Raw genomic sequence first — 12,738 nt, 5'->3', positions numbered from 1 at the left:
CAACAACGAAGAAGTTTTGTTATTTCTTTCATTTTTTAAAAAAGATTTTATTTATTTATCATGAGAGAGAGAGAGAGGCAGAGACACAGGCAGAGGGAGAACCAGGCTCCATGGAGGGAGCCTGATGTGGGCCTCAATCCCAGGACTCCAGGATCACGTCCTGGGCTGAAGGCAGGTGCTTAACCACTGAGCAACCCAGGGATCCCCCTATTTCTTTCATTTTCTGTGAAAAACAATTGAAATGGTATCAAATATTTGCATAATATCGACAACTTCAGCTTATTAATTACTTATAGTCTTATGTGTGTTATTAAGAGATTAAAAAACAGTGTTGCCAGTTACTTACCGTAGTTTTACAATAGCTTTTATCAATATGGACAGAGTCCATTTTTAGTCTAATCTGAAAAATGAATGAATGTGCAACTATATATGCTATGCTAGTTTATAGGAAAATCAGGCTCAAACCCAAGCTGCCTTACATAGATAGCTCATGACTCCTTCTCTGACATCATCATCTATTATGCATGTCTAAGGATAACTAACTAACTACTAAATGTTTGATTTACTGAAATAGAATAAAGGGTTTGTTTACCCCATATAAATTCTGTATAATAGTTGCTCATTGCCATAAATAAGCAAACATAAGGCACATTTTCTAAAGGCTAATACATTTTAAAACAAACATATAACATGATCTTATGTGTAGAAAATCCTAAGGAATAGACACACACAAATACTAGAACTACTAAGAGTTCAAGATCACCAGACATAAGATCAATATATAAAAAAATCTATCATATTTTCAGGGGCACCTGTGCCCCTATGTTAATAGCAGCAATGTCTATAATAGCCAAACTATGGAAAGAGTCCAGATGTCATCAACAGATGAATGGACAAAGAAGATGTGAGATACACACACACACACACACACACACACACACACACACACAAAGAAGATGTGAGATACACACACACACACACACACACACACACACAATAGAATACTACTCAGCCATTTAAAAAAAAAAAAAAAAGAAAGAATCTTGCCATTTGCAACAATGTGTATGTTCCGGAGCTCTAGAGTATTATGTTAAATGAAATAAGCCAATCAGAGAAAGACAATTATATTATTTCACCCATATGTGGAATTTAAGAAACAAAACAGAGGAGCATAGAGGAAAGAAGGAGGGGAAAAATAAAACAAGACAAAAATCAGAGAAGGAGCAAACCATAAGAGACTTAACTATAGGAAACAAACTGAGGGTTGCTGAAGGGGAGATGGGTGGAGAATGGGGTAATTGGATGATGGGCATTAAGGAGGGTATGTGATGTAATGAGCACTGGGTGTTATATACAACTGATGAGTCATTGAATTCTACCCCTGAAACTACTAGTACACTATATGTTAATTAATTGAATTTAGATTTAAAAACCAAACAGGCTAACATAAATAGCATTTTAAATAAATCTATCATATTTTTTCTTTTTCTTTTTTTTTTAAGATTTTTTAGGGATGCCTGAGTGGCTCAGCAATTGAGCGTCTGCCTTTGGCTCAGGGCATGTTCCTGGAGTCCCAAGATCGAGTCCTGCATTGGGCTTTCTGCATGGAGCCTGCTTCTCCCTCTGCTTGTGTCTCTGCCTCTCTCATGAATAAATTAATAAATAATCTTATTTATTTATTCACGAGAGACACACAGAGAGAGAGCCACCCAGGTGTCTCAAAATCTATCATATTTTCATATGCTAGTAATGAACAATTCAAACATGGCTTGCTTAGTCGATGGAGCATGCAGCTCTTGATCTCATAGTCATGAGTTCAAGTTCCATAAACTTAAAAGAAATAAATACGAAATTAAGACAATAGTTTCATTCATAGTAGCATCAAAAAGAATACTTAGGAATAAATTTAATAAGAAAAGTATATATTTGTACACTGAAAACTACAAAACGTTGCTGAAAAAAATTAAAGAAGGTGTGAATAAATGGAGAGACACTGTATTTATGGACTGGAAGATTCAATATTGTTAAGATGGCAGTACTTCTTCCCAAATTGATCTCTATATTCTTTTTTTTTTTTGATCTCTATATTCAATACAATATTTATCATAATCCCACCTGGCTTCCCTCCTCCCCCGATTTTGAGAAGCTGATTCTAAAATTCAGATGGAAATGACAAGGACTCAGATTAGCCAAAATAATCTTGTAAAAGGACTTAATGCTGCTCATTTTTAAAACTTACTACAAAGCTACAGCTATCAGATAAGATAGTGTGGTACTTGCTTACATAAAGACATCTAAATCAATGTGATTGAATTTTGAAAATTCAATTTTCTGATTTTTCACAAAGGTTCCAAGGCAATTTAAAAGGAAAAGGAAAAAAAATAATAAAAGGAAAAGGATAGTCTTTTCAGTAAATGGCACTGAGATAATTATTATATCCTCAAACAAAAATATCAATTTGGGCCGTTATCTCATACCATACATTAAATCAACTAAAAATGGGTCAGAGATCTAAATATAAGAGTTAAGACTACAAAACTCTTAGAAGAAAATACAGAAATCTTTGAAACCTTGGATTAGACATTAATTTCTTAGAAATGACAAAGCACAAGTGATAAACAAAAGTATTCATAAGTTGGATTTCATCAAAATTAAAAGCTCATATGCTTTAAAAGACATCATTAAAATAAAAAGACAAGCCACAGACTTGAAAAAATTATTTGCAAATAACATATTCAAGAAAGGACTTATATTCAAAACATATAAAGAGCTCCTACAACTCAATAGTATGAAGATGAATAGTCCAATTAAACAGTGGGCAAAAGATTTGAATAAGCATTTCACCAACAAATAATCAGTGCATGAAAAAATATTCAACATCTTTAGTCACTAGGGAAATGCAAATCAAAACCATAATGAGATACAATATCACACCCACAAGAATGGCTACAATTAGGAAGACAGTAACAAGTGTTGATCATCATATGGAGAATCTTGAACATTTTTACATTACTGGTAGAAATGTAAAATATTGCAGTCAGGCTGAAAACCAGTTTGGTAGTTTCTCAAAACAGTAGACATAAATTTACCATCATCACCCAACAGCTTCACTCCTAGGTATCTTCCCAAGAGAAATGAAAACATCTGTCTACACAAAGACTTGTATATGAATCTCAAAAGCAGCATTATTCATAATCACCAAAAGTGGAAACAACCCGAATGTCTATCAGCTGGTGAATGGATAAATAAAATGTGACAAATCTGTATGATGGAATATATTCTCTGACAATGAAAGGCTCGAAGCACTGACACATCCTATAACATAGATGAACCCCCAAAACATTATACTTAGTGAAAGAAGCCAGACTCAAGAGTTCACATATTGTATGATTCCACCTACTTGAATTGTCCAGAAAAGTAAAATTTATAGAGACAGAAAGTGGGTTGGTAATTGTCCAGGGCTGGTAGGGGAGTGGCTACTAATGGAATGAGGTTCTTTACTGGAATGATGAAGATGTTCTAAAATTAGGTTGTGATGATGGTTGCACAACTCTGTAAATTCACTAAAAGTCCATTGAACAGTGCGCTTAAAATGAGTGAATTTATAGTATCTAAATTATATCTCAATAAGGTTATTAAAAAATCTTAAGCTCAGAAATTGACAAGTAAATAAAATCTTAATTAACTACTATACTAATATTTCTTTCACGTTGGGAAATATAACTGATTATTAATCGCGACATACATTCCTATCTAGAAGTACCTAGAGTCATAGGTATATTTCTTGACAAAGGATAGTAAAGCTCAGTGAATTTTGAGGATCATTAGACTCTTTTCTAGAGTTCTTAATTAATAAATTGACAGTACATCACCATGGCACAGTGGATGTGATCTGTGCTATGCAATTAGTAGACCTTATCATCAACAGCAGTTAAGTTAAATTTGTTGACCTGCTAAGGTCACCATAATCCTAAAATGGCTCACAAAGATATAACTAGATATGTTGGGGATTGAGAGTTTAATTCAAACTTAGGTTATACTACTTGTGGAAGAAAGTCGGGCGGCATTTCTTAAATTCCTTGTTTCATTTAGTTTATGAACAATGTTTGAGGACAAATGTGTCAAGAGGTAAGTACTGCTTAGCTTGGGTCTCTAGGAAACCATGAAGCCTTTAGGGATAACACAAATGTGATGGAAGTTTTTCCTGAATCCATTTGCCAGTTGTAAAATTAATGATGTGAAAATCAAACTGCTCCTTGAAAAACAAAAGCAGCTCTTTTCCGGCTACTGCGGCACAAGCTACCATGAGCAGCAAAGTGTCCCGCGACACCCTGTATGAGGCGGTGCGGGGGGTCCTGAACGGGAACCAGCACAAGTGCCGGAAGTTTCTGGAGACCGTGGAGCTGCAGATCAGCCTGAAGAACTATGACTCTCAGAAGGACTAACGCTTCTCGGGCACCATCAGGCTTAAGTCCACCCCCTGCCCCAAGTTCTCCATGTGTGTTTGGGGGACCAGCAGCACTGTGATGGGGCCAAGGCAGTGGATATTCCCCACATGGACACTGAGGCGCTGAAGAAACTCAACAAGAATAATAAACTAGTCAAGAAGTATGATGCCTTTTTGGCTCCAGAATCTCTGATCAAGCAGATCCCACGAATCCTGGATCCAGGCCTGAATAAAGCTGGCTGAATAAAGCAAGTTCCCTTCCTTGCTGACCCACCATGAGAACATGGTGGCCAAAATGATGAAGTGAAGTCTGCCATCAAATTCCAGATGAAGAAGGTGCTATGTCTGGCAGTGGCTGTTGGCCACGTGAAGATGACAGGCGATGAGCTCGTGCACAACATCCACTGAGCTGTCAATTTCCTAGTGTCCTCGCTCAAGAAGAATTGGATCAATGTCCGGACTTTATGCATCAAGAGCACCATGGGCAAGCCCCAGCACCCTTACTAAGACAGTTTAATAAATCCTAGTGCTACCGTTAAAAAAAAAAAGAAAGAAAAACAAAAGCAAAAATAAAACCAAAAAAATCCCCAAATCCTCCTTGACATTTCAAAAAGCACTGCTAACTATTCAATAGCAAGATCCCAGAAGACCAGGTAGGCTAAGGCCTGAGAGAGATTCAGAGAATCTGAGTGATCAGAGGAAAGAATGCACTGACGCACAAAACCACATACAAGCCGGTGTGGAATTCCAGTGGAAAATCCACAGACAAATCCAAGCGTGAAGCCTTCCGAAGTGAAGAGGGCAGGCTTTATTTAATACAACGATCACGACCAGCTGTGGCCTGTTGTTCTGCTTGTGGGGGCTGCGCTCCCTGTTGCTGACGGAGCTTTCCTATACGCTCAAGTAGACCTCTGCTCTTTTCTACCTGTGGATGGGGTGGTTTCTCCCCATGAGCTACCACAGCGTTATCTGCGAATGTTCACTGCATCATGCATATGATAGAATCTTCCTGACTATATACCTATAAGCCATGAGACCTTTTAGAGAATGTTTGATAATGACTTTCTACAATAAACTATTTTCTATTTGTTGATTAGGGAGGAGGACCTCTTGGTTATCTCACAGTTTAATATGTACGAATTTTGACACTAATAAAATATAATACATATTAATTTACAGTCTATAGCTTTTTGCTTTTCAATTTTACTTTCCTCATGGGTTATTTTAAGGCATCAGTAATACATTTTAAAATGTAACATGATACAACTGGCAGGATATTCTATGATAAAACCAACGCCCTATAGAAGTTTTTTTGACAACTATCTTTTTTTTTTTTTAAGATTTTATTTATTTATTCATAGAGACACACAGAGAGAGATGGGCAGAGGCACAGGCAGAGGGAGAAGCAGGCTCCATGCAGGGAGCCTGACGTGGGACTCGATCCAGGGTCCCCAGGATCAAACCCTGGGCTGCAGGCGGCGCCAAACCGCTGCTCCACGTGGGCTGCCCTTTTGACAACTATCTTAAACAATGAAACTGCAGATTAGACCTGGAAATTCATTTCATTTTCAAATTCTAGGAATATGAGGTATGAATTTTGGTCAAGCTTTGATTACTACTTTGGTCTGTATTTTACTTTGTATTTCAATAGAGTAAAAAAGCCATCAAGAATATCCTACAAAAATGCACCTATCTACCAGCCCTTGAGCCATTTCTGTATGATGCACCTCCCAATATTCTGAAGCATGTGGTTGGACAGTTCAGTAAGGTAAGGCATGCTCTCTTTTCTGGAAGTGAGGGAAGAAAACTTAAATGACTTGTTAACTTTTTTCTGGTGGGTCAATGTCTTCTGAAAGATGGGGGCAGGCTTTACTTTTTAATTCTCACTGACTGTAGTAACAGGAGGGGTAACATAGGTTAATAAAATTAACATAAGTTAATAAAATTCACATATAAATAATTCACATTTCCTTCTTCCTCACTTTCTTCACGGCCTCTGTACTGGCTTTTTCAGTGATCTTGGGGAGTAAATAGTATGCCAATATATAAACACCTCATAATACAGATAATTTATATTGATAGTAATTTAGTAATTATCCTGGTATATGTTGGTCTCACTCATCTGGGAACACTGCAAATATCTTGTGAAGAGAGCAGCCCAGTGGCTCAGCGGTTTAGCGCCGCCTTTGGCCCAGGGCCTGATCCTGGAGACCCAGGATCAAGTCCCACCTCAGGCTCCCTGCATAGAGCCTGCTTCTCCCTCTGCCTGTGTCTCTGCTTGTGTGTGTGTGTGTGTGTGTGTGTGTGTGTGTGTGTGTGTGTGTGTTTCTCATGAATAAATAAATTAAAAATATTTTTTAAAAAAGGATCTTGTAAAGAAAACTAAAAAGCTGCCTGAGTCATTTATGACAAAGTCCGTGCAGTTTACTGGAGATGCTTTCAGACAGTCATTTGGAGTTTATTGAATTATTTTATGAACAGTTTTAACAAATATAGCCATCATACTTCTTAGTCATTGCAGATTAAAAGTAGTAAGGTAGAAAGGTCAAGCTGCTAGATGTAGGCTTAGCCAGCAGGATCAACTATTGATAGCAAAGGCTGAGAAAGAATGAGTGGATCTGCACAGCCATCAATGGCCAGGGGGACAACCCTGAGCTATAAAGAACTGGTTAAATTGTGATCAGGAGATTTGATTTAAGAAAATGGGGTCTTTGGAAGTAGCATACCATAGTGGGTTATGAGCTCAGGCTCAGGCTCTGGAGTTAGGGTGTCTGGATTTCCCATTTGCCAGTTGTTATATCTTTAGCAAAGTCTTGATGTCTCTGAACCTCAGTATGGTTATGAGGGTAATGAGAGTTCCTATTTTATAAGGTCACTGTAAAGATTAAATGAGATGTTATATGTAAACAGGTTTACATATAACAATAGGTAATGGCAATAAACATTAGTTTAATGCCGGGCACATATTAAGCATTCAAACCTCCTCCCCGCACTGAGAAACCCAAAATGTTGCTTTTAAGAAATAAAGCATAGAAGTGGTTAAGGTTGACTCTTAAAGAATTAATGGAAATGAATGTGAGGGGCACATATTCATGTGAATAGTTAGGTATAACGCTATATAAAGGAGTTAACATTATTTGTATACTATATTTCTACAATGAACAAAAACTATATAGTGTTACAACTTTTATATTAGGCCCTGCAACAGGTCTAGTTTCAGGTACACATCTGAAAGATGCTACTATCTACTAACAGGCTTCAGTTCTGTCTTCCATGATCTCTAACAGCTTGGGTGACCCTCAAGCACCATAGTCACTGGATAGCAGAAGGTTTTACATTGCTGAGGCTGCCTCAGGATATGGTTCTGGGTATTAGACACTTAGGTTCTGTTGTCCCCTTCTAGGAAAATAATCAAACCTTTTCCCCCTTTGGGTACTAGGTAAGAAAGTGATCAGCCAGTTTGATCGACTAAAAGGGGGAGGGAGTAAGTTGCTGAGTGGCTCATCTACGGAGTCATCAGCTCTTGAAAATGAGTAGCTGACATTATTTCTGAAAGTTTTATTTTATGGTCTCATCTTTTAGGCTACCGAGTGAGGTATTCTAGTTTTATTGAACTTACTATGAAAATGAACACTAACCTGAACTGAGTTTAAAATAAGTCATTAGAGTAAACCAGTGGGATTTGTGGAAGTTAGCCAGCCAAGATAAAATAAAGACAGTACCACATATCATATCCTCTTAGAAATGTGCCTTTGGGAATATTTGCTTTGGGCAGAATTTTGTGTTTTCTTAATCTAAGGATACCAGAGCACTAGAAGGAGATGAGAAAGCAAGGCAGAAGGTAAAAAAGACATTAATTTAGTGTGGCTGGGGTCTGAGACAGGAGGTAATGAAAACTCTCCAGGCCAAACAAGATATTTAAAACAGACGTAGCTGTAGGCTATTTCATTTTTTAGAAATACACACTAGTATCATCTTTTTATTTTATTTTATTTTTTTTTAGAGCGAGCACAAGTGGACCTGAGCCTAAGGGGGCTGGGGAGGGGCAGAGGGAGAGAGAGAATCTTAGCCAGGCTCTATGCTGAGAGGAGAGCCCCATGCTGGGCTTGATCTCACAACCCTGAGATCATGACCTGAGCCAAAATCAAGAGTTGGAGACTTACTGACTGAGCCCAGGTACTCCACTAGTGTCCATCTTTTATTGTCCACTGATGTGTATTATCATTCTGTCAGCAAGATCCTTTTGTAATTTTAAGTATTTGTTAAATGCCTACATGTACCCAGTACTCTGTTAAACACTGGAGGATAGACAAAAAAGAATGAGACAAAGTTCTTCTTCAAGGAACTTTATAACCTACCTGGGAGACCAGACAAAACAATTAGAAAATGCTTCAGTGTGCTGGATTTCATAGTAGACCTTTTTTTTTTTTTTTTTTTTTTTAAGAAGGAATAAATGAATGCAGTCTGAAGTATTCAGAGAGGACTTCAATGCAGGAAGTACAAGGGAATACAGCTGGTCGTGTAAGAAAGAGAGAGAATGGAGGGGGAAAGAAAGGGTGTTTCTGTCAGAGAGCATAGCAATGACTACAGAAGGGAGCAGCGATTCCCATAATGCAAACCCGCCCTCTCTCCAGGACCTTTCTTGTCTGGCCAGTCATTGTTGTCTTGCATAATTTATTTCTTCATCTCCATTGACTCCTTCATCTCAACACATGAACATCCACTGTCAAATCCAGCGACTTTTTAAAGTTTTCATTGGTTGCTTCTCAAAATCTTCTCTTGGATTTGTTGATTCCTTTACTTTTCTGATTTTTCTTGTCTTTGTATCATCTCCTCAATTTTCTTTCTCTGCTTACTCTTTAGTATGTCCATTCATTTGTTAAACATTTGTTGAACATCTTTTAGGCACCAAGCACTAGAGAAATAAATGAATGAGTAAATGAACGAGTGAATATATCATTTGTCTTCAATGGCATTTATTTGTGACAGACATAGCAGCTGATAGTTAAAATATTATGTGGCAAGTGCACTGGCAGTGGTTCAACAGAATGCTACAAGAGAAGAAAAGTCATCTACTTCATCCCGGGATAAGAGGGAAGGAGTGTCCCAAAGAAAGTTTCTTAAAGGAAGGGATACTTGAGCTGAATCTTCAAAGATGAATAAGAGCCAAATAAATGTGGGGAGAAGTGTGAAGAGTGGAAGGGCATTCTGGGAAGAGGAAAGAGCAAAGGCAAAGGCAAGAAATGGCCCTGCATGTATCTGTTGAGCTTACTGAAGTGAAATTTAGCCTACAGACTGGTAGGGGGAAGAAAGCTGGAGAGAGATTTAGGACCCGAGTCACAAAAGGCCCTCTGTGCCTGCTGAAGGAACTTGCCTTTGATTTTGTGGGTAGTGGAGAGACCCTGACAGAGTGTAAGCAGAGGAGGGACGCTGCGGCTTTACTTTTACATATGTGAGTGGATCCCCATTACCTTTGCTCATGTTCATTGCCTTTATTCCATCTCCATAACATAAAAAGCAAATGTATTTTTTAAAAGGCTACATTTTACTTCTAATCATCAGCAAACTTAGGCTCATTCTGTTACAGATATATAGGACATAAATTCTCTTTTACATTTCCTCAGATATATTATTTCTTTTCACTAATAATATTCCTACTTGGAAAAGAAAAGCTGACATTTTCATGTGCTTAACTTTTCAAGGTACTGCCACATGACAGCAAAGCTCGACGACTTTTTGTAACAAGTGGTGGACTTAAAAAGATTCAAGAGATAAAAGCAGAGCCTGAATCTCTCCTTCAAGAATACATCAACAGTATTAACAACTGTTACCCAGAGGAAATAGTAAGGTGGGAAAAATGGACTTTGAGTAGTTCAAAATTAGAGTTTTTCTGTTTTCAAATCTAGATTTTATATCCACTGTGTTAAAATGTGGTCTTTAAAATACTACATAAGACCAATGTATACCTTTACTTTTCTCTTGATATCTTTTCCCCCCTCAATTTAATAATGTTCTGATTGACACCCACATCTCCAAATCAAACTGGAATGTGATCTGAGACATATCTATACTAATCCAACACTAAAGAGTACCCAAATACAGAGAGTAAGTTAAATTAACAATCTTTAATGTTAAACTGATTTAGAAAGGGCCTACAGATTCTGATTTTCAAAGTTCCCTGCATATTATTTTTCTGCCCTAAGCTCACATTTATATTAGGAGTATTATAAATAGAAAAGAGATGTTGAATGGCAAAAAGAAAGTTACTATCTATATTACTATAAAAAAATAATGTTTGTGATCTGCAGGTGCCTCATCGTAATATAGCAGGAAGTTCTTTTGAAGATTAATTTTTTAAAATAAGGTTGATTTGCAGAGCATTAAACCTAAGCCTTGGTCTTTATAAGCCTAAAGAAGAACTATACCACTAAACCCAAAAGAAATAAAAGCAAAGTTACCAAGAAAATATAGAATGATTTAAACAACTGAATCTTGAAAAATGCCCATAAAATATTCAGAATTAAAGACCATATTTACCTGTATTTGTCTAATCCTACATTCATTTATTTTCCCTAGTTAATTATTAGAGAATATAAATTACAGAGTTTAAATCTTGTAATTTATATAGGGTATATAAATACTTTTTCCTATTTAATATCAGTGGTCTTTAATATATATAGTAACATTCATTGTAAAAGCATAAAATAATCTTCTTTAATATTAAGGTTTGTTTTCTGTACATATATATTCTTCTAGTAAATTCTTTCCAGAGGTACAGTTCATGCACTTTTGTGAGGTTTATGAGAACTGCTTGACCAAGAGAGTTCTAATAAATTAGCTTTAAAGATATTAATATAGAATAACATATATAAGGAGTAGCATATCATAAATGTATATCTACTGTATAAAATATATATATAATATACAAAAAAGGTTATATAAAATATGTGTAAAACCAGTAAGTGAAGGAAATATGAAAATCTTTTATTGAGAAAAAAATAAAGTTAATTTGCATACATTCTTCCCTTCAGGAAGAATGCTATTTTATATAAGTTGAAAATAACTTTCAATGTAATTTTCTAACATAATAAAATTATAGAAAAAAATTTAAAAAGCCAAAGGGGCCTAAATGGAATGACCTATCAGAATTAACCGGCAGTGAGGTACTTTCTGGAATAGAAGTCTTCTTTTTACTCCTTTCTAGAATTACTTTACAGAATACTAGGGAAAAATGAAAACTCTGTCACATTAGAATTTAATCTGGTGCTTTGTCAAAATACCATTGTAAAATTTTAGCCTCACACTCTGTGATCTGGGATTTTATTTTAAAAATTGGCTAATTATCATGAAGAATTCTGATTAGCTGACTTTTCATGTTTATTATATTTTTTAAAACATTAGGTTCTATACAATTTAGAAATGTTCTATAGAAATCTTTGAAACATTATCAATGAAAATGGACAAATATAAGCTCGAAATGGTTTTATTTTTGTAATCATATAATTCTCAGGAATTACTTGGTGACTATTTTAGAACTAATTATTCTTTAAAGACAGATTATCAATGAATACATTCTTTCAGCTGTTACTAGCCTAAACATTATTTCATATTGCCTTGCCGTTTTAGTAAACTTTAAAGATCTCAAATAAGGTGGTTGGTGTGATGAGCAGGAAGGGGCTCTGGACTAGAAGGCCTGAGTTCTAATCCTGGCCCATTCCACAGACAGAAGGTATTTTTGGAACTCCTCTGTCTTCTGGATCTCTGCCTAGACTATACTGAAATCAGTATAAAAAACTATTAATGAGCTATTTCATTTTTTATACTAAGTTTTTGAAATCTAGTAGGGATTTTATCATATACAGTTCATTTCAATTCAGATGCTAAACTTTATTAGAAATATTTTATCTGTATTTGAATTCTATAACGTTTACAGTAGATTTACAAGTTGTTCCAAAGACACCTAAAAGTTTCATCTAGGGGCACTTGGGAGGCTGGGTTAAGTGCCCAACTCTTGATTGCAGCTCAGGTTGTGATCTCAGGGTCATGAGGAGCTCTGCATGATCTAGGCATGGAGCCTGCTACAGATTCTCTCTCTCCCTCTTCCTCCCCTCCCTTAAAACCGTTTATGTGTATGGGCATGTGCACACACACTCTCTCTCTCTCTCTCTCTCTCTCGGAGGATTAGTTTTTACATTTTTATTACAACTAAATATAAAAATTCAGTTCCTCAGTTACACTAGCCATATTTCTAATGCTCAGCAGTCACATGTAGCTAGTGGCTACTACATGAA

The 12,738-nt window shown here is 36.4% G+C and overlaps 1 protein-coding gene, 1 long non-coding RNA gene and 1 pseudogene across 5 annotated transcripts in view; 2 read left to right on the top strand and 1 right to left on the bottom strand.

Annotated features, from left to right (window-relative positions):
* SPAG6 (sperm associated antigen 6) overlaps positions 1-12,738 on the top strand; it is a 66,889-nt gene that overhangs the window by 51,915 nt on the left and 2,236 nt on the right. For 2 of the 4 annotated variants that reach the window (XM_025463978.3, XM_049099959.1), the window contains 2 exons: positions 6,099-6,215; positions 10,150-10,295. In XM_025463978.3, the coding sequence (XP_025319763.1) occupies positions 6,099-6,215; positions 10,150-10,295 (263 nt within the window). The remainder of the gene's footprint in view (positions 1-6,098; positions 6,216-10,149; positions 10,296-12,738) is intronic. The other 2 variants (XM_025463981.3, XM_025463982.3) reach the window with 2 other exon arrangements.
* On the top strand, positions 3,665-5,994 carry LOC112670327 (60S ribosomal protein L10a-like; annotated as a pseudogene).
* LOC125753445 (uncharacterized) lies at positions 8,778-9,957 on the bottom strand. The gene is made up of 2 exons (XR_007405323.1): positions 9,919-9,957; positions 8,778-9,362 (listed from the first exon to the last, which is right to left on the bottom strand). It is a non-coding gene; the product is annotated as an uncharacterized LOC125753445 (long non-coding RNA).

The sequence above is a fragment of the Canis lupus genome, chromosome 2, assembly GCF_003254725.2.
Source record: "Canis lupus dingo isolate Sandy chromosome 2, ASM325472v2, whole genome shotgun sequence".
In the NCBI taxonomy this organism is placed as follows: domain Eukaryota; kingdom Metazoa; phylum Chordata; class Mammalia; order Carnivora; family Canidae; genus Canis; species Canis lupus.
Note: the sequence above shows the minus strand (reverse complement) of the source record. Positions and strands in the feature narration are given on the sequence as shown.